Source organism: Phalacrocorax carbo, chromosome 8 (assembly GCF_963921805.1).
Source record: "Phalacrocorax carbo chromosome 8, bPhaCar2.1, whole genome shotgun sequence".
Classification (NCBI taxonomy): Eukaryota; Metazoa; Chordata; class Aves; order Suliformes; family Phalacrocoracidae; genus Phalacrocorax; species Phalacrocorax carbo.
This window is the reverse complement of record NC_087520.1, coordinates 24,356,152-24,377,021: the sequence shown is the minus strand read 5'-3', so window position 1 is coordinate 24,377,021 and position 20,870 is coordinate 24,356,152. Positions and strand designations below refer to the sequence as shown.

The following is a 20,870-nucleotide window of genomic DNA, read 5'->3' as shown; positions in this document are numbered from 1 at the left end:
CACTAAGTCTGGATCACACCTGCACTGGCACAGGGTGAGCAGAAATGTGAGAAATATGTACTTTCCTGTTCCTTGCACCATCTTGGCAGCCTCTCCTTTCTTACCCTCAATTATGTCTTCCTCCAGATTGCCCTCAGTGTCCTCCTCCTTGCTGTCTGCCACTAGTCCATGGATGTTATCTAGCGTGAAGTCATCCTCGTAGCCTTCACCCACCAGCTGAATGTTGGTCTCTTCATAGGGATTGTCCACCACTGACAGGTGGATCTTCCCTTCCACATGTTGGGCCAGGGTGGGTTTGAATAGCACATCAAACTCTGCTAATTCCCCGTGTTGCAGGACCAGGGAAGCAGTGTGGGGCTTCCTCTCTGCACAGCAATGGAAATCTGAGACAAGTGATACAGCTGTACAGAGGAAATATTTCCATGAGGTATAAGAGGAATAAGAAGTTGAAACCCAGCTGTCTCTAAGCACATGTTCTCCCACCACTGGTTCCAGACCCTTCTCCTATATTCACAACACTATGACACCATCATGCATACCACTGATTAAGTGTCTTAAGCTCAGGCTAACACCCAGCTCTCACTCAAACTACATCCAGCCAGCTCCTGCCATACATAAAGTCAAAAAGTTGTTTTGGCTTTTGTTGGCTGGCTGTGGGCTCAAGGTCTGCCTCTGTCCAGGCTGGTAACTCCCCACATTAAGCAGAGACCTCAGACAGTCCATTCAAGTGCTGATGGTTCCCCACAACTCAACCCACCATGTCCACAAGAACAGAAAAACTTCCTACAACTTGCTAGAAGAAAACCCTGTGAGGAGTCCACATGAAAAAATAGGAGTACAGAGAGCCCCAGGAAAGAAACTACCTCTAACATCTGGCTGCTGCTTGCCAAGCCAAGAGCAGGGCACACATTTTCCCTGTGTGGATGACATGCTTCATGGTTAATGAATTTACCTTCTCCAGGAGAGTCTTCCTTCAGGCCCACAGCTTGGTAGACACAGTGTGTGGTGGGCCTGGCTTTCAAGAAGAAAACTCCCCGTTCATCCAACAGGTCTATCATCAGCTAAGAAAGAGGAACAGAGAGAATGACCACACTAGTGTGGGTACAGGATGGCACATGGATCGACACTGTCCTGCTGCTGGTCCAGCATGGGGAACACAGCACATTCCCCACTTCAAACACAGCTCTTAGCACAAAGTTTAAGTGAAATCAGACAGGAAAAAAAGGGTTCAGAGGCATCTAGATATAACTAAAATATAACCAAACATGACAAAGTACTAAAAGTAATGAGCAGAATGTAATTAAATTACAACTGAGTTTTACTAAAATATAGCAAAATGTGATCAAATATAATCTAATGTAACTAGGACATCACACACTCCCAGATGAGAATGAAACCATGAGAAAAGGGACAGGAAAACTGCCCACCAACTTTCTTGTGTTGTGTTCAACTGAAAAGAATAGACTGGTCAGAAAAATCACATTTCCAAGACGAACACCCTTCCTGGAAAGAAGTAGTCGGTTATTTGCATAAAAGGAATTTCTGAGACCCATTCCCATGCAGTTCACTGAGGCACAGAGTGGAAAGAGTAACCAACATAAAACCCAAGGGTGGGTCAAGAGTTGCGAAGACAGCAGCAGTGGTTGCAAAGGAGATGGAGACAAAGGTCTGCTCAAAGGCTGATGGAGCTTTCCTAGAGGGATTTGGCTGAGAAGTGAGACTCTTCCCACTGGTTTGCCAAAGCATCTTCCAGGAAGTCAGAGGGGAGTATTCTCCTGCGATGGAGTGGCTCTGAGCACAAGGAAAGGGTTTCTTTTGGTGTTTAATTGCATGTGTAGAGTAGTGGTGCACCTGTGCATCTCTACCATGTTTTCTGTCACCTCTCCTCCATGGCACAAGAAATTGTTCCCAGACCAGAGCATTCCCTGAGCAGGTCCTCACCTGGACAGGTATGAAGCCACTGTTATGAAGAACCAGAGGGAGTTTTTCTGAATCACCCAGCAACAGCTTCTTGAAGAGCAGCAGAGGGTTCCCTCTCTTATTGTGAAGGACTGGGCGCAGGACCGTTACCCGAGGCAGGTTCCCATCTCCACTGATATCGAAGGTCAGGCTTTGTGCTTTAATTGCTGCAGGGCTGCAGGAGAGGCAGAGGAGGAATCATTATGGCTGGCACTAATCCATTTCCAACTTGCCAAGCAATGAAGCGAGTACCACCCACTTCATTTTTCCTGGCTGGCGCTCCTGTACCCCACAACACACCTCCCAGTCAGATCAGGGCCTTCACAAGAGGAATCTGCTCTGAAGAGCCAAAGCCTTCCAGAGTAACAGTTAAAAATTATTTCACTTAATTGAATCATGCAGTACAGCAGGTAAATAATGAGGCAACAGATGAGACATGGCAAATTTGCTGGCTGCGGTGATGAGAAACATACGCAAAAAGCACAAGCACAGCATGAAAACAGTATAAAAGCAAGGAGGGAGAAGTAAATAAAACCATCAGTAAAGATTATTTCCAAGGACGCTAAAACAGGAATTGCTTATTAGGGAAGAAAGCTGACTTATCTTGTCCCAGTTCAGCGACTAAAGGGTTGGGGAAGAGCAGGTCAAAGCCCCGGTACAAACACAGGTCCCAGGACAGATGAACTGGGCTTCTCTTCCCTAAGGGGTCCAATCACTCCCTAATATAAAATATCTTAATATACCCCAGGTAGTCACATAGGATCATCTCATTTTAACAAAAACAAGGAGGAAAGAATGCACGTTGACTTGCTGGCACAGAAACCTTTTCATCTAACCCTTTGTCCTTGGGAAAACCCCAGCTCAGCTGTTGCACACCTCCATTTCTTTCTGATTCAATAACTTCCAGCTAGCTACCTAATGCCACACTGTCTTCACAGTCACTCATATAGACTAAACTATGATGTTTATTTTTCTGCTCTGCTATATCTAGCAGTTAGCATTAGATAATATAGGAGGCAGTAAGTACTCTACCTAAGGCTACTGAAAGCATTAGGGTTAACAAGAGGTCTACGTCCTCCCAGAGGAGAGGCAGCTATGAGAAAGGTTGTCCCCACCCCAAGATTTTACAGGGTAAGTTACCTTGCCTGGACATCAAGGGAAGCCTCAAAAGTGCACTGGTAGTTCTGCATCGTTTGTGGAGTGAAGCTCACTGTAGCAAAGGCATGGGAACGGCTGGGCACACACATCTGAACAGGATCCACCTCAAAAACATCACTAATGCGGCTGTTGAGCTTGGGGGAACCCACAGAATGGTGTTAGGAGGAAACATCCTTCCACGTGATGCAGTCTTAATCATATATGCACGATGGGGAGCAACCCCAGACAGCGTGTGTTCCTTCCTGCTTCCCTGGACAGGCTCCTCCTGTCTTGGAGTGACTCCAAAGTGGTGCTGACCTTGCTCAGGGAGCTGCCATAAAGCCCAGCAGTACAAAAGCTTCCTCTGAGGGCTGGGCAGCCAACCCAGAGTACATGGGAGGTGGGGGGCTGCACAGAAAACCGTGTGAATAACCTAGAACTGGCCTCTAAAGAGAAGGAAAAGACCAGGGAGCCTGAGGAAATGGTCTGCTTTGAGCCCTGGCACATCAGTCCAGTAAAAGCCCCACTCAGAGCGCGATTCCAAGAGATATTTGGAAGGGTTCAGGTCTCCCAGCAAATACCCAGAGGAGCGAGCCAAAACCTTGCTTGAGACACACTGAATTCAACCCAACTGTCACCCCAGCATTGCTGCTCTCCCCTGTAGTTTGACCTGCACAGAGCTGGACTAGTCCAGGCAAGAGGAAGCAATGAATCTGGAGCACAAGGCAGGCTATCGCACAGCCTTTAAGAGCAACAGTCCCCTTGGTCTCTTGTTCTTACCTTACTGGGGATGGGTTTGATGGAGAGGACCACGTCACAGGGGACTTTGCCCACATTGCGGATCTTGAAGCGAGCTGTGGCCCGGTGCCCAACCAGAACATTAGTGAAGATAAACTTGTTCTCATCTGCGATGAACACGCCCTTGTCTTGCACTGTCTGTAGGATCTGGCAGAGGTTGATGTTGCTGCAGATTCGATGTTCCTCAAAGATAGACTCTATGTCGTCAACCACAAATGCTGCGAGCAGACCAGAGGGAGGGCTGAGGATGGAGAAGCCTTCCTGCTGAATTTATCTATTGGCCTCTCAGAAGGCTTGATAAGCCCTTTCTGCCCAGGTAACTGCAAAACCCAACCTTGGGTGAGGGAGTTGGCTCTGGGGATGGAGCTCAGTCACCCTCAGTCTTAAAGGGTACTGCTCTCCTTTCAACCTTCCACGCATCCCTCCCAGCTTTTCACTGCTGGCCGACTTTAAAAGGATGAGAACCTCTGAGGATTTTCAGATGGGACTTCAGGGTCAGGGTGCCTAAGTATCCAAGTAGTAAGTTTAGGTGCTGATCAGCAGCAGGTCTGGCCACGGGAACCTGTGAATGGGGTGTACCTGGAAGGCAGGACTCGGCAAACAGGGTATAGGGGATGCCAAGGGGGTTGTCCTTGGGGTCTCTGTCGCTGACATCGATGAACAGGCGCTCCTTGCATGTCCCCAGTGGCTCTGCATAGCAATCCACTGTGATTGTCTGCTGGCCCCCAGGAGGGATGGAGCCAAAGCCAGGGTACACCGTGAACATGCCTAGAGTGAAGCGAGCCTGTGGAAAGAGTCCCAGGAGAGGCTGATCTCTAACAGTCAGCATCCCCAGCAAGGAGTATGCCACTCCTTGGCCTCCAGCTGGGCCCAAGCCCCCAGTCTCAGGGAAGGATGACTACATGGCCCAAAGGCAGCCCCAGGACAAGATGAACAGTCCAGGAGGAGCTGCAGGCCTGCCTTGAGTGGCACAGAGAGAAGAGTTTGGGGGTAAAGGGTGAAGCTAGTAGCGGGATCCTTCAACCTCCAGGGGTAAAACAGGAGAGCAGAAATAACGGTGAGAAATTATGCGAGAGAGGGGACTGGGAAGAAGAAAAAGCAAGGTCATCTGATATCTACAGACTAGGAGTTCAGACAGGGACGTTCTGCACCCGTGGCATTCACAGACCTATTTTGGCTAGCACCTATGAAACACATAGGTGTTCCCTCTCTTGCTCCCGCAACTCCAGGTCTGAGCCAGAGCATGGGACTGAGCAACTCTTGCCCCTGCTTGTGGCTGGGAGATGATGGACCTCCACAGAATCATAGAATCATTAAGGTTGGAAAAGGCCTCTAAGATAATTAAGTCTAACCGCCAACCCAGCATCACCATGCCTCCTAAACCATGTCGCTGAGTGCCACGCCTATATGTTTTTTGAATGCCTCCAGGGATGGTGACCTCTCTGGGCAGCCTGTTCCAATGCCTGACTACTCTTTCAGTAAAGATATTTTTCCTAAAATTCTTCCATCACGCAGATCCTGTCCCATCCTGTGGTGATGAGCCCCTGGCCTGGGCACAGCAGTATCCCCCCACACCACCTGCAGTGGCACATGTTGGGGAACAGGAGCCACCCACCTGCATGAAGGGGCTTGCATCCTTTTGCAGCGAGTGCTTGCTTTGCTTGACTGAGGGAGTCATCTTGCTTAAGTTTTCACTCTCGTGGGAGTGGGAAGACTTCATTAAATATGCACTGAGAAGAGGAAGCAGAAAATATCCGTCATGCTGAGTTCCCCCTGCCTTTCTCTGAGGTCAAAGCTGGCCTTCCTCCCCATGGAGGAAAGCCTTCCTGCACCCTCCAGGAGCCATCAGGAGCCTGCAGTACCTATTGCTGTAGCTTACGGACAGATCAGCTATATCACCAGCTTCATCCTACACATGGTTATACCAAGGCATTTTTCTGCTCCATGTTCACAAGCCAGTGATGCGAGCGGACAATAACCTGTCACACAGCAGCTGTGCTATGGTGCCTGCTCAGGCAGGAAGGGTGGTGCAGGCCTTCTCTCACCTTTTCCTTGGCAATACAGATGCATCCTGGTCTGCTCGGTAGATGAGGAATTTAAAGTCGAGGATGCCTTTGTTCTCCAGCGTGAAGGTGCAGGTTTTCCTGGTGCCGTTCATCATGGCACCGAAGTTGATGAGCAAAGCAGGGTAAATGCTGTACTTGCTGAACACAGCTTTTGCTGACACCCTGACTGGGATGATGGCAATGGTTTTGCCACCTTCACAGATGCTGGGCTCAATCACCTGCAACCAGAAGAGGGGTTGGTAAATACAGCAGAGCTTCTATCTCTGTCACCTGACCCCATTTTCAGGTCCCCATCACCTCACCCTCCCTGTTTAAATGCCTCCTCCAGAGCCAGATTTTCAGCTCTGCTTAGAAAGCATCACAAATGGTTTCTGAAAGACTTTGTTGTATATGTATGAGAGAGAATTCCCCAGCTAAAGCCTTCCTTCCAGAAGACACACGTCCTGCTTACACTCCCAAGACATGGTGTGCTAACACTGCCTGTCCCAGGCAGCTCACCTGGCAGTGCAGGATGGGTTTGTCTTCAATATTTATTTCCATCTTGGGATGGAAGAACAGCTGGACCTGCACAGGGCGCTCGGAGACAGCCAGCACGCCCTTCTGCGGCTGGATAGTGAAGTGGGATGCCAAGTTGGGTATGTTGGTATCTGCTGTTTCCAGACTGAAACTGGGGAAAAAGAGAAGGAATGAAGACACCTGCATTTAAAAGTCCAGGTGCCACCAGCACAGCCAGAACTTCTCATAGGACCATAAAAAAAAAAAAGTTTTGCTTGAGGAATCCCAGATCTTGACAGAATGCAGACAATCATGAGTGTTGCAAGCTAACCTCAACACTAATTTTTTTCGTTCCCTCCTTTAGAGAGTCTCATGAAGAGAAATGAGCTGACCCTCAAAGGAAGGAAATGAATCTCAGCAGTGAGTGACTTAAATTTCAGGGTCTCTCCTTCTTGTTCCTGCTGAGCTGTGAAGAACTGCTAGTGTGTGGCTGGATTTTCTATGCAAATATTTGAGATTAGAGAGCCCAGGTTTTGTATTCACCCAGCTGATGAGGTAGCCAGCATGGGAACAGGTTCTAGCCATGGACAGAAGGAGAATGCAGGCCTGGACAGATGGTGGCACCATGTATTCACAGACCAGGCAGCTGGACCCACCTGTACGCAATCTCATACTTTCCTTTGTTCTTCAGAGTCAGCACCTCCTTCACATCATCCAGGACCTTAAGGATTCCAAAATCCACTCTGCCGTCTGTACCTACAAAAAACCCACAGAGCGAGGTAAGAAATGGTGAATATTTGTGAGCTGCTGCAGACTACACCAAGTGACAAGATACAGATTTGGGCTTCTCAGGCAGCATAAACCCATTCTCAGCAAGTTTCCATTCTTGGAAGTTTTCTCTAGCTACTTTGTTGCCCTTTGTCTTCTTACTTGGAGAATATATGCAGGGTTTAGTAGCTAAGGGGCTCGGTCTCCATCTCCTTGCTTCCAAGCACAGATCCAACAACTTCGTGTGTTGTCCTGAGCCTTCAGGAGTTGCCAGCTGCTCATTCACATCACTGTTGTTTCAAAGCCCCCAAATCAATCTGCACATGAAGTTGCACACTTTGAAGTTCAGAGGTGAGACTCAAAGCTGCCTGTGCCCTGACAGTGCTTCACTCCACGCAGCTTGCAGGATATGCAGTTTCCATATCCATGCCATGCTTCCATGCTATCCCATCCCGTCCCAAGTGCTTTGGTTGCCCACCTGCCAAGGCAATGCAATGCACCCAGACTACTTTGTTTTGGGGGCATCCACTGACCTTTAGAAATGCTGATGCTCAGAGCAACGTCATAGGCCTCTGCAAGGATTTGGATATTTTCAATTTGAACAATCCCCAGGATGTTTTCTGCATCTGAAACCTGAGGCAGCAAGAAACAAACACTACTTAGACCATTCTTCTAAATTCTTTTGGTAGACAATATATGAGTCCCTGTCTCTGCTGGCTGCCTCCACCATGGCCTCCCATGCTTGACAAGCATTTGTGGACTCCCAAGCTCTCCTAACCTGTTCATCTCATGGGCTGACCCAGCGGGGTTCTGCTGCAGTAAGAAACCCTGTCAGCTCAACTCTGCACTCCTACCGCAGAGAACACTGCTGCTAAAGCACCCTGTGAGGCACAGTGATGTAAAAACAACCACAAGAAGTGTGACGTGTCCCAGAGCAGGTTGCATTGGCAACCAACCCTCTCCTATTAAATCACCCAGGATTCCTGCTGAAATGCAGCCCCTAAACCACAGGGAACAAAATCCCGGGGTGAGAGCTTGTTGCTTTACATTAAGCCCCAGACAGAACCCAGGACGTGTGCAGGGAAGACACTGAAGTCTGGCCAACCAAACAGCAGCATTCAACCATGCACAGCAGCAAGGTGGTTGTAATATGGGCTCAGGAGCATTCCATAACCCAGGTGTAAGCCCTGCAGAGGCAGTGGCTGGTTATATGGGGTGATGTGGATGCTCAGGGATGCACCACATGTTAGGACAAAAGGAAATGGCCTTAAGCTGCATCAGGGGAGGTTTAGATTGGATATTAGGAAAAATTTCTTTACTGAAAGAGTGGTCAGATATTGGCACAGGCTGCCCAGAGAGGTGGTAGAGTCACCATCCCTGGAGGTGTACAAAGAATTAATCGATGTGGCACTCAGGGACATAGTTTAGGGGGCATGGTGGTGCTGGGTTGGCAGTTGGACTTGATGATCCTAGAGGTCTCTTCCAACCTTAATGATTCTATGCTTCTATTCTGTCGAACCCAGTCTGAGGCAGCAGAAATTGGGGTCGTAGCACCCTTATGTCTGTCAGGCACATCTCTTCCTGACTCACAATATACTTGCCCGATGAAGCTTAGCTACGAGAGCACCCTAGTGGTCAGTTTCCAAAATGCCTTCTTTCAGTGAGAGTCCCTTGCTTCTAAGGGACTGCCTCACCCCCGGCAACGTGGGTAGAAAGGAATCTCACGAAGGGCTCATCCTTTTGCCCTCTTTGCAGGGTATCCTTTCAAGCACAGAATCCATCCCCAAGAGCACAAGGCTGATCGTTCTGCCCCGCTCTGCCAGGAAGGGGATGGTCCCCCTCACCTCTAGTCGGATCGTCTTCTTAATGCTTAGAGCCTTCGTGGGCTTGAAATACAGATGCAAGCCAAACTCAGTGCGGGGACCAATGATGCCCTCATCTTGTGACACAGAGAAGTCCTCACCGAGGTTTTCCAGCCCACTGAGCCGCCAGGCCGCAGGCAGCGGGGTGCTGTTTCGCAGGACCAGGGTCTTGCTGTCGCTCCTGTAGAGACAAGACGACACTCAGCACCAGTTGCTCAACGGTCATGTGAGCCTTGCAACAGCCCTATCTATGCATATGAAACCATGGTTAAATGTTTTCTCTATGTCACAAGCCTCAGAGGTGAGGTTCTTGGGGGAGAGCTTGGTGTTAGAAGTGTATCCAACAGAAAGGTGATGAGGAGGAGCAACCCGACTGCTCTCTGAACCAGCAGACAAGATACAAATGCATTGAGATGCCCATTGCACAGCATTGTTGGGGGACTGTGGAGCTCATGGCTGTTACAGGATATCGAAACCAGTGAGGAATGGTGAGCAAGAGATCGGGAATTGCTGGGAGAAAGAGGGATGCTAGCTCAGCCTCCAATCTGAGTGGCCTCACAGCCAGCAAAAGAAGCTGAAGGGGAACTTGATGACACCTGTCATTCCCAACAGAGCAGCTGTGGAATGACTGACCTGTGCAGAAGCAGCTTGTCGAAATGCACCTGCTTGGGGCTGATGCCCAGCTCCACCTGCACCCCCTGGCAGCATAGGTGGAAGACCACTGGCTCTGGGTTGTCCTGAATACAACAGACGAGGTTGTCTTCCATGAGGCCAGCTGAAGTGGGGTACGCCCAAATGCTCAGCTCCTAGTGCCGTCCCCGCAAAAAATAAGTATGGAAGAGCATTCAGTGAGCAGGAGGAACAGCTTCTGGATACTTCTACGGCGCCTGCCCTACCTGCCCATCTCCTACCTGCTTCTCATTAGGTTTCAGCCTCATGCTGGGAGGGTCTAAAAGGAACGTGTTTGCTTTGAGATCATGCTCAAAGAAGAAATGCACCTCTGCTTCCAAGGGGGTGACATTGAGGATGGTTATCTTCTCACAGTTGCTGGGATAGTGCAGTGCCTTGTACCTGTCCACAAAAAGGGAAAAGGCTGCAGAGAAAGCCCCAGGACTGTTGTCTTTATCACATGTCGAGGAAAACACTGTGCCCTGGCAGCAGGAGGCTGCACTGGAAGACCAAGTCTCACAAGCAGGCCAAGGAAAACGATCAGTTTCAGGGACACATTGCATGGTTTTTGTGTTCATCTGTGCGTTACTTTGATGTCTGCCCCTGTACCTGGTGCCTCCATCCCAGTAGCCTGATGATACACAGGCCACTTAAATAAAGAGCATTTTACAAAATAGGAATTCAAAGGTGCCTGGAAAAATAAAAGTATGCCAGGCATGTTGGTTCTTCCCCCTTCTTTGTTGGGTTTCCTTCCCTGCAGGGTAAAAAGAGATGCTTTTGAAAAAGAGGTTTTAAAAATAGTTTAGTTTGTCTCTTTCAAAAAAGTCATGAGATTACCTTGTATTTCATGGGTTAGCTCCAATTCTCATGGAAGGAAATAGAAAGGATTAATTCCCAAGAGGAATGCTAAATTTAACAAATATCTCTTCTCTTAGGTGTGGAACAGAATTTGGAGTTAAAGGGTTAAAAATGAAACAAACAGAAACCTGAGACTGTTCATCAGCCTTGCTAAAGATGCTCTTTTGTTTTTTAAGAGGTTTCAATTTTATTTCCTTGGGTTGTCAAAATACCACTACCTCTCCAGAGCTCCCATGAAGACAAGAACTTAATTTCTAATATTAAAAAAAATAAAAAAGCTATGTTAAAAATAGAAATATGCCAGCAGCTACAATGACAACCTTTTTAGGCAGATATTATTCAGCAGTGAGGATCAGGAAATTTAAAATCCCATTTTTATTCCTCTGCAGGTTCCCCCCAACACACACATTGGCAGGTCAAATCAGAAAGTCTTACTAATATTACAGATTAATGAATCGTTTACAAAATGATCAGCAAAATAGTTGCAGATTACCCATAAAGGCCAAAGCACTTTTAAAAAGCACCATAGAGTTCATTTCATAGGTGGAGAAGCTGAGATGTGGAGGGGGGACACAAGCTGCCCCAAGTCACCTTCAGGCTAGTAGCAGCAGGTCATTCTGGCCACCAAGGCACCCACCCAGTAGGAAGATCATCTCTACCTCTCCACAGCTCCTCCAAGACTCACGTGCCTGTTATCTGCTCTAGTTCACACATCCGTGGCCTTTCAACCCTGTGTACCTCCCAGGTCTCTGCCTGGGCCTGCCCTGAATTGTGCCACTGGGACAGCATGTCTCCAAGCATGTCCATGAAAGCACAAGGCCCTGGAGATCCCATCCCAACATCTCACTCTGAGCAGGCAGCACATCAGGATGCTCACTTGGGGTGGGGAGCACGTACCAGTCTCTTGACTTCCCACATAGCAGCGGTCCAAAGTGGAATATGCCCGTGTTCATAATGTACTGCTTGAAGATGATGTCATCATCTGCCTTGCTCTTCCTCCGGTGAGGAAACACCAGCCTGGGAGAGAAAATGGGGAATGAGGAGCTGTGAGATGCTCTAAGTAGAAAACGTGGTCAGAAAGCCATAACCCTTACTGGTGGCTGAGGTACCAGTACTGGTTCCCAGCTCCAAGCACAGGAAAAGACACTGGGCTGCTCAGGCAGCATGCTCTGCCCAAGCCAGAAAGTCACATGGGTGCAAGGGCCAACCCTAGCTCTGAGTTTAGAGGGAGGAAGTGTGGGAGGCTCCCACGGGCCAGGCTTACCGTGGGTCCTGGCTGATGGTGGGATACAGGCATGTGCCCCTGCAGTGCAGCTGGTACTGACGGTTTGTCCCCAGGACCTCAAAATGCAGCGTCTGATCAAACTGGCCTGGCACCACGGAGCTGAAGTGGACCTTCAGTTCCACCTCACCGTGGGCAGGCACTATCCACCGGCAGCTGTTCAGCCTGGCAATTAAAGAGGAGGCTTCAGACATTGCTAATGATCAAATGAGGCAAGGAGGAGGGTCATGGACCTGCCATCCATGGAGGCACAAGCAGAGTCCCTGCTGAGCTGGGTATGATGGACCTCATTTGGAGAGATGGCTGTGAAGCAGAGGGGTCACCTTCTACCTCACAGCTCACCTGACAGATCTTCCTGGGGATGGGACCATGTCTGCCCCACTTTGGTACACCTTGGGAGGACGTGTGGGTGTTCCTGTGTCTGGCCCCTGGAGACCTCTCCTGCCCCGGCCGGAGCTCCGCTTCTCCCTCGCAGCCACCTGGCTGCCCGTGGCTTTTTCCTTCCTTGATCGGCCCCTGGTTGGGGTGACCTGCTGTTCTGATGTCTTCGCACCAAGGGGAGAGAAAAAAGGGGGAGAGAGGTGAGCCCTGCCCTGAGACATCTCCATCCTGGAAAGCAAGCTGGGGGTCTGTTAACAAACAGAAGAGAGAATAAATAAGCAACCAGCACCTACTAGTTTCAAATCTGGCCAGGGCCTTAGTCTTCCTTATTGACCTTTGTTTTGCCTTTGTCAGCTCTCCTTGCTCAGTACCCTCTCTTCAGGTGAAGTTGAGGGCTTTAGTTGATTTTTGTTTTCTCTCATCTTACAGAATCACCCTATGTCTCAAGCAGAGCTGTCTCTTTTGGACAGACAAGAGATGCCTGCAGGCACAGGACCCCCATCATGTCTTCACTGCCCTCCCACAGTGATCCTTTTTCATCCTCCCCCCTCACCCCAAGCCCCTGTCCACCCTGGCACCTTCTCTGCAGGCACAATGAGGGCATCCACAAGACTTTTGGTATCCTTTTCTTCTTCTGCAGTGGCACCTTCTGGCACAACAAATATGAAGTGCTTGGGGGCTTCTCCAGCTGCAGGGGCCATCCGCTTCTCTGGGTAGCGAATCACAGAGTAAAAAGCAGTAGGGGGAATAGGAGGCCCTGCGGGACCCAGTCCCAGGTCATCCAGGATCTAAAGCATAAGAGAAAATCCTGTTTATACTCCCCTCACCTTCATCCTCACTCTCCTTCCTTGAAGGCACTGAGCTTTTGGCAATTTTTTTTTTTCATTTCTATGGAGTACAGTGCTTTTTTATGCCCAGTGGGGTAAAATGTCTGTATGCCCAGAGCACTGCCAGGACCTACAAGTGGGACCTAGAGAGAAACCTTTCCTTGAGTGACTCAGCTGAAGGAAACAATGACCATGAGCTGCCTTGGGACCATTTTTCATTACTTCCAAACTGGGAAACTCTCTGAACAGACAGGATGTTTGTACAGAGAGCACTCCTTCTTTGTACTCATCTGAAGGATGCTGAGAATCTCCCCAGCCCCATGGCTGCTGTGGAGCCATTGTAGAACATCATCAGTGGCCTGGACAAGGCTCTCTGCCTTTGTCACCTGGTGGGACACAACACACCAGGCCCCAGACCACGCACGCTCAGCATCTGAGTCTCGCAGGGCTTTACCTGCTCTGCTGCTGGCAGCTTGCTACTCTCCAAGATCTTCCTAATCACATCTTCTGAACTCAGCACCTGGATGTCCAAGCAGGGCACCCCAACATCCTGGCCTCTGGCTGACCCTTCTGCACCTTCCCCTTCCAGCTGAGATAACTTGGAGTCCTGAAGAGCCTTCAGTGTTTCCAGCTGCTCCTTCTCTAGGCGCTCTTTCTCCACACGCTCCTTCTCCAGCCTCTCTTGGCGCTCCTTCTCTCTGCCCTTCCGGCTCCTGTGGCTGGTTAAATGCTGGCGCTGGTCTTCTGCTTGGTGCTGCACCTCCTCTTGGTTCAGAGGGGACAGCAGGATACTGTGAACCCTGTCCCAGGATGACAAAATATGCATGACATCCTTCTGGGATGCCTCATAGATCTTAAACCTCAGGGCCAAGTTCTTCTCGCTGTCACTCAGGGCCTCATTTTTGGTTTCTCCCTGTTCTGGGTCTGTGGGTTGCACAGCCACTGCTGGGCAGACATCTGTCAGGGGAACCTTGCTCTGCTTTTTCTTATCTTCCTTATCACTGGCAACAGAGTCTGGGTGCTCCTTTACAGATCCCTTCTTGTCCACCCCTTCGGTGATATCTGACCGGTTGCTGGTGGATGCATTGGTGTTACTGGTGGATGTGTTAGTATTCTGGGAAGGAGGAGCAGGGGAAAAAGCAGTGAGCATTTCAAAGCACCAACTCAAATGCTGTAGGACAGTGATGATCTTTGCAATAGCACCCCAAGCCTTGTTCGAGACCTGTGCTAAGTGCTCTACAAATCCCAATTCAGAACACAGCTGGTACCCAGTTTAGCTCAACTGAAACTAAACTCACCAGTGCCACACTGATGAGGAGCCTTGCAAACCAGCTGAGAAACAGAACAGCTTCCCAAACCAAACAGGGAACTTGAAATACCTCCTTACTCCTGCGCCAGTCCTCTGGGCTCTTTTCTGGTGTGCTAAGCATCCCTGTGGCTGGCTGACTCTTTGCAAAGTCTATTGCTAATAAATACCTAAGGTCTGGTGGTATCTTCTGCCAGACAGGTAGGAAAAGACACCACAGCCCAGACGGATCATGGCTCAGAGGTGTAAGTCACATGCAGAGTAATGCTGGACTAAAACTATCTAGGGCTTCACAGTGAATCTATGGAGTTATGTGAAGCTATGACTCAAAGGCAGCTTTATCCTAGAAGAGCAGCTCTCCTAAAAACCTGTGGGAAAACACCCCTGGTGAAGCAGCAGCACGACCCAACACCAGCAGTTGTTTCCTAGCACAGCCCCATGTGTTACTCATGGCCAGGTACTCATCCCCAGCACTGTCTGTGGCTGCTGACTTCTCAGGGATGACACAACTTGATGGGAAGGTCCCCAAGGCTTTTACTCATCTCTATAAACATAACCACCCACCTGCCTGACTGCAAACTGGCTTTTCTTCCCTGAAGCATTATCTTTGTCTTTTCCAAGCTCTCTCTTCCCCCGCTTAGACTTCTTCTTCAGCTCTTCCTCCTTCAAGCGTTCTAGCTCCCGCTGGTGCTTTTCAAGCTCTCGAGCCACCTGCTCCATCTCCCTTCAGCAAGCCAAAGAGAAAACATCCCTGAGAGTCACCACCAGAAATCTGGGCTCACTGCAATCCCAGCTGGTCCTGCCCTTCATTCATTGACCCTGAGGCCAGGTAGAACTGTTAGACCATCTCCATGGATGTCCTTCAACCTGGGAAGTCTGGGAACATCCAAACTGAGGAAAGGTGGGAGGGGGCCTCCAAGGCTAGCCAAATCTAGGCTTTGTTGTCATAAGGTCTAAATTGGGCCACTTCTCCAATAAAGTCTACCTGGACACTGCCAGCACACTGCCAAAGACTGATCCACCATCTCTCCACACTGATGCCTGAAGCCCTCTCTTGATTTCCCAGTGTAAATCAACTTGCAAATCTCTAACACCTAACTTATCCCTGCACCAACACTTGGCTTATCCAACTCTCCTTCTCTCTGGGTATAGCCTGCTCTTTAGTGAGAATAATCATATCAATCAGAAAGCAAAGGCTGCAGTAACTCCCCTCCTGCAAAACAGGGTCCGAACAACCAGGTTTTCTTCTGGAACCCAGCCCAGGCCATGGGAACCTTGTGCTGCCTGTCCTGGAAACAACAATTTGAAGCAGCCCTAGGGACCTCCTCCCAGGGAAACAAACTTCAGTTGGGGCTGAAAGAAGTGCTGAAACGCACGCTCGCTTTAAGCAAGTTCCTCCCCGAGTTTCAGGCGGGGATTAATACAGGCTTACACTTATCCTAAGCATCCTCCTGAACACAGCTGCTTTGCTGGATCAGAGCTTCTCCCAGGCTCACCTGCTGCTGCTGCAGGTGAGCCTAAGAGGCACCAGCTTTTATGGCTGGGGTCACTCAGTAAGGACTGTCCTGGGAGATCAGCATTGCAAGGACTTCACCTAGGGCAGGACTGTTACCTAAACCAAGCCAGCACAGCTGTACCACACACCAACCCACACCACAACCCCTCTGGTTTGGTGATGAAGGGGGATGAAGATGATGAAAATCAACATAATTAACTTAGAGACACTTACAAATGCAGTGCCAAGGCAAGCACAGAGCCCAGCTCCCTGCAGCTAGCATCTAAGCTGGAGGACTTTGCTAAAATGGGGATGTGTTCTCATCTCACTGGAGGAAGGTCCTTCCTTGGGAACCAGGGAGGTGGAACTGGCCATCCTTGTGCCTCTTGTAATAGACACTACTTTTGGCCTTTGCTCTGTAACCCCTCTGAACTCAACCAGCTCTCCAGAGCAGGGAAGCCCTTCAGGGACACTGTCCTGGCGAGTTACCCATGGAAGGCTTACAGACCTCTTCCTCCTCTCGCGCTGGACTCGTCGTATATTGTTATTAAACTGAGTTTTCTGCTCCTCAGTGAGGGCATCATACTCATCCTCATCCATTTCCCAGAGACATGTTTTCTCCCTCCTGGCAGCTTCTTCCTGCTCCCGTCCTTCAGCACAGACCAGAGAAGAAGCCATTAGTGACTGCAAGCAGAGCTTGCTGTTCCGGGTGACTGCGAGGATTCACAACTCTGTCCAGACCCAGCTTGTCAGCCTGCCAGGAGATACTGAGGAGCTCGTATCCCCGCTCCAAAATTCAGATAATCCCCCAAAACTGTTGCAAGTCAGTGAGTTCCCATGCCTTGCCTGGCTCACATGCACCAGCCCCATGGACAGCCGGCCTCTGATTAGTTATTGAGCCACAACAGCCTGCACTTGTGCCAAAGATTTAATATTAGAGACTAAGGTAAGTCTTACAGCCTCAGCACTGCTGTATTTTAAGCAACCATGAGCTGAGTGCTGGCTGCATTGAAGCAGAAGGATTAATAAAAAAATTTCTTACAAGTTCTGCTGGTAACGCAGATACACACGGATAAGACTGAGGGCTTGAGAAAGAAGATTTGAGAAGTATGGAGATGAAGAATCTTACCTTCCTGCTCTTTTGTATCTGTCTCCCTGGCTTTCAAAGAAGCATAATCCTGGAACAGGTTCACAAAATAGATATAAGGCCGATTTCTGACAGCTTTGAGCAGGCAGAGGAGAGCAGATGCTATGTTGCGTGCAAAGAGGGTCTCCAGGCCATCAAACACCACGCCCTGGTAGCAGTCACTCAACTGCAAATAAAGTTGAAGAGGAAGTCAGCTATCACACGCATTGGGCTCTCAGCTAGTCAGTAAACCCATATGTCAAAGGACACCAGCCATTGTTGCTCCAAGTGCAGCAACTCAGACAAGGTCTGATCTTTCCCTGCACTCCACCAACTTATGGCATCTGCAGCTTCACCCAAGGATCCCTGCAGGCAGCCCAGGACTCCTCCAACAGCAGATATAGATATCCTCCTCTCCAAATTGTACCTCGCTGCCGGTCTTTCTGTAGCAGGAACGTATTGTTTGCCCCCACCACATGTACCTGCAGCCTTTCAGAGAGAATGGCCACCAGCAAGTCCTCAGGCAGCACACAGCTCATAAAGCCCAGCTCTCCTCCTGTGCTGCCACTGATGCTCAGCCGTCGCTGTGCAGGTATGCAGGGAAGTGGAGAGATGAGATGAGAACTGGATGAGCCCTGCAACATTGAGCACCACAAGAAAAATAAACCCCTTTTGAAACCCCTGAACAATTCCAACTGCTGAGCTTGGAGCTGGAGTCTCTCACTAGCAGAAGACTAGAACTAAACTGCGGGCCAGCAGCTCCAGGGGACAATCCTGGGGTCACATCCCTCGGCCAGCAGAGACCTAAGCTTGCAAGCCCCTGGCACAGCATCCTGCAGCCACGTTAGTCAGGACTGCACTTTGCCGACAAACCATTAAGACCCAGTGGAGTTTTTCTGCTAGAGCATAGGGTTTTGTTCCCACCCCGAGACAGGCCCTGTCTGTCCTGCTGGCTCTCTGCACTATATAACCTGGCACCAGGCTCTGGCTGACACAAAGCCTCAACTGTAAGCATCCCCATCACTTCTCTCAAAGGCAACTGAAAGGTCTCAAGCATTAACCAGTGCAGATCATGCTTCACCTGGGAGCCTGTCAGATCCATTAGATGCTGTTTCTGGGATCGGGATGTATTGCCATCCATCTTCCTCTTGCCCGCTGTGGTGCTTGCCCAGCCTCGGGAACTGACAGACTGCAGGCTGACTTTGTCCCCAGAGCTGGACTGGCTCACATCTGGGCTGTGCTTGGCCTTGGTGCTGAACTGCAGGCTGAGGGAGACATCTGCATTTTGACCTGCAGAGGGGACAGACAGCTCAATGGGGCTGGTGATGGGCGCTGAGGGGAGCAAGCAGGCACCTTCCACCCCAATCTGCACAGCATTCACCCCCCAGCCTGCCAGGCACTAGCAACACCGGTTCTCTGTTTCTCTTATTAGCACGACAAAGCACACCATCTGATACTGGATTTTAAAGCCAGAGTTTTTAATGCACGGCCCTGTGTCCCTCCTAACATGCAGGTGACACTGTTTGCACAGTAGCTCCCCTATGGATCAAGCCAAGGATTCATTCTCCAGGACTTTTTCCATACCTTGCACCTATCCTGCATTCTTACATGGAGACTGTAACATGCAGCTCTGCCCCAGCTGTATCACCGTGCACTGGAACTAAATCCTTCCCGTGGAATAACCCCACCCAGGACCCAAACCCTTTGTCCTTCCACCAGCTCCCAACCCAACCAGGTTCAAAGCTGAGCAAATGCAAAACTACTCCTGCCAGAGCCAGGGTCTGGCCTCACCCTGCAGAGCTCGGGGCACCAAGTGTCCAATAAAGCTTCCAAAAAGTCTCCACTCTCACATGGAGAACAGCACAATGTGCACGAGTGGCATGACCTGACAGTGTGTATAGGAAAATCTCTAGAGAAGAGAGCTCATCTGCAGCATTTCTCTCATGTGAAACTCCTCTGGGAGGTTATTCTTCCCTTCCTCTCATGTTTGTGAAGCCATATTCCAAGCCAGTCATCTAGTGCTTAATGAGCCACATCAGAGGACTTTTTCCTTGTTAAAGTGGGCAGCAGTTCTGCCTGATGGCCACAAAAAGCAAGCTGGATTCAGCTTTGAGGAAATATAAAAATCTCTGAGAAAGATACCGGTGTGCTTCACAGCTCTTAGAAAAAGGAACACGTGCCAGTAAAAGTGCTCCTGTCTGAGCCCTTAAAATGGAGGTTTTTTTTCTTTTTAATAACCAGAGGGGCTTTAGGAAATGGCTTTGCATTTCTACACGCTACACTCATGTTCCCTAAGAGACCCAAGGGCTGTCAAAACTTCTCTGGAGCAAGCAGAAGTGATTGGTCACAGTGGGTTTCTGAAGTGCTGCTCTGGGTTCAGTGTTTCTCCTTACTGGCATCCTCTGTCTCCTTGTGGCTCTGCTCGATGGCAGCCCTGATGCACAGCTCCTGGGCGCGGAGTCCTGCTAAGCTGCTCCTGTCCGAGATGGCTTCTGTCACCACAGCATCGATGGACAAGCAGGCAGCACCATAGTATTTAGACAGAGCAACCGCTACTGATGTCTTGCCTTGAGAGAAAGGAAGACCCTTAGTGACACTGCACGGGCTCTGGAAAGCACCCCAATGGGATTTCAAAGTTTCAAGGACAGTCAGAAAGCAAAGTGCCGCTTTTGGGGAAACCATGAAGGAGGCAGCTTGAGCATGGTTAGAAGTAATGTCCTCTAGAGCCATGTGGGTCATTTCCACCTCATGTTCAGCTGAGGTCTTTGTCCCTTGTGGTGAGCCCTGTTCCAACACTATTGAGACCATTTGCTAGCCTGTGCTGGTCAGTGCTGTCTCAGGCAATGTCTGGATATGGTTTGGGGCTCACAAGGCAACATGGGTAACAGGCAACACGGCCCCATGATGCAACAGTGACATGGCCACTCTTCTGGGGGAATGAGAACCTAGTTGTACGGACACAAGATGAGCCATGCCACTTGCACCAGCTAGGTGATGGCCTGGGTCTGTTTCATGTACCAGCAGACCTGTGGCTTACCTTGCTTCACCTCAACTGATCAACCAAGCACTGTGGCCCACCAGGATCTCTCTCCTGCTTTCCCCAGCTCCTTGCAGCCAAGGGCTGTGGTTCATGTACCTGTCAGGGGTGCCCCGTGGACGATGATGACAATCCCTCTGCAGTTTCGGGCTGCGCATCCTTCTGCGGAGATATCGATGCCAAGGTGGCGGGCAATGGCCCTATAAACAGGGCTGTCGTCCAGTTCTCCTGCAGCCTCCTTGCTGCTGGTGGTGTTTTGCCAATGTTCTCCTGTGCAGAACCGGGTATAAAAGTCAGCCTCCTGCCTAGCTGGGATCCTGATCCTCTTCCCCATCCCCTCAGATCCTGGGAGAGGAGACTCTGCTGAAACCAATGTCATGCCCAAGGGTCTCTCCGTGCCCCTCCTTTAGGCTTGTGCAGATCAGGGTCTGCCCTAGATGCTGGTAAAGGTTCCTGCTCAGGTTATTGTAAACGAGGTGCAGAATGAGGAAAGAACAAGCATCTGGCAAAACCTACAATGACTAGGCCAAGTCTCCTTCCATGAACTGTCAACATGGTCCTCAGGGGAGTTTGGTTCTGGGTCCTGCTGCGTAAGTCGGGGACACACAGAACTGGGCATTTCACACAGTCCTAAGGGAGACACTCCATTTGGGGGCCGAGAGATTATCAAAAAGCTGGATGCTTTAGGAATATTACACCAGAAGATCTGGCTGGGCTCTGAATTCACCATAAGAGCATTTACAAAGAGCTCCTACCTTTGCCCTTAGGTCACCAAAAGCCATCCTAGCTTGTCATTTCACATAG

At 49.8% G+C, this 20,870-nt stretch overlaps 1 protein-coding gene across 1 annotated transcript in view; it reads right to left on the bottom strand.

Moving 5' to 3' along the window:
* Positions 1-20,870, bottom strand: part of HYDIN (HYDIN axonemal central pair apparatus protein) — a 149,758-nt gene that overhangs the window by 18,357 nt on the left and 110,531 nt on the right. The window contains exons 37-62 of the mRNA XM_064459217.1: positions 20,166-20,336; positions 19,423-19,596; positions 18,111-18,319; positions 17,512-17,664; positions 17,033-17,216; positions 16,412-16,553; positions 14,973-15,132; positions 13,557-14,216; positions 12,854-13,063; positions 12,237-12,439; positions 11,877-12,059; positions 11,510-11,629; positions 9,997-10,156; positions 9,719-9,891; positions 9,068-9,266; positions 7,757-7,856; positions 7,112-7,211; positions 6,459-6,627; positions 5,940-6,178; positions 5,510-5,624; positions 4,474-4,678; positions 3,877-4,112; positions 3,100-3,251; positions 1,942-2,134; positions 953-1,061; positions 105-365 (exon numbers count right to left, since the gene is read on the bottom strand). Coding sequence (XP_064315287.1) covers positions 105-365; positions 953-1,061; positions 1,942-2,134; positions 3,100-3,251; positions 3,877-4,112; positions 4,474-4,678; positions 5,510-5,624; positions 5,940-6,178; positions 6,459-6,627; positions 7,112-7,211; positions 7,757-7,856; positions 9,068-9,266; positions 9,719-9,891; positions 9,997-10,156; positions 11,510-11,629; positions 11,877-12,059; positions 12,237-12,439; positions 12,854-13,063; positions 13,557-14,216; positions 14,973-15,132; positions 16,412-16,553; positions 17,033-17,216; positions 17,512-17,664; positions 18,111-18,319; positions 19,423-19,596; positions 20,166-20,336 — 4,980 coding nt within the window. The remainder of the gene's footprint in view (positions 1-104; positions 366-952; positions 1,062-1,941; positions 2,135-3,099; positions 3,252-3,876; positions 4,113-4,473; positions 4,679-5,509; positions 5,625-5,939; positions 6,179-6,458; positions 6,628-7,111; positions 7,212-7,756; positions 7,857-9,067; positions 9,267-9,718; positions 9,892-9,996; positions 10,157-11,509; positions 11,630-11,876; positions 12,060-12,236; positions 12,440-12,853; positions 13,064-13,556; positions 14,217-14,972; positions 15,133-16,411; positions 16,554-17,032; positions 17,217-17,511; positions 17,665-18,110; positions 18,320-19,422; positions 19,597-20,165; positions 20,337-20,870) is intronic.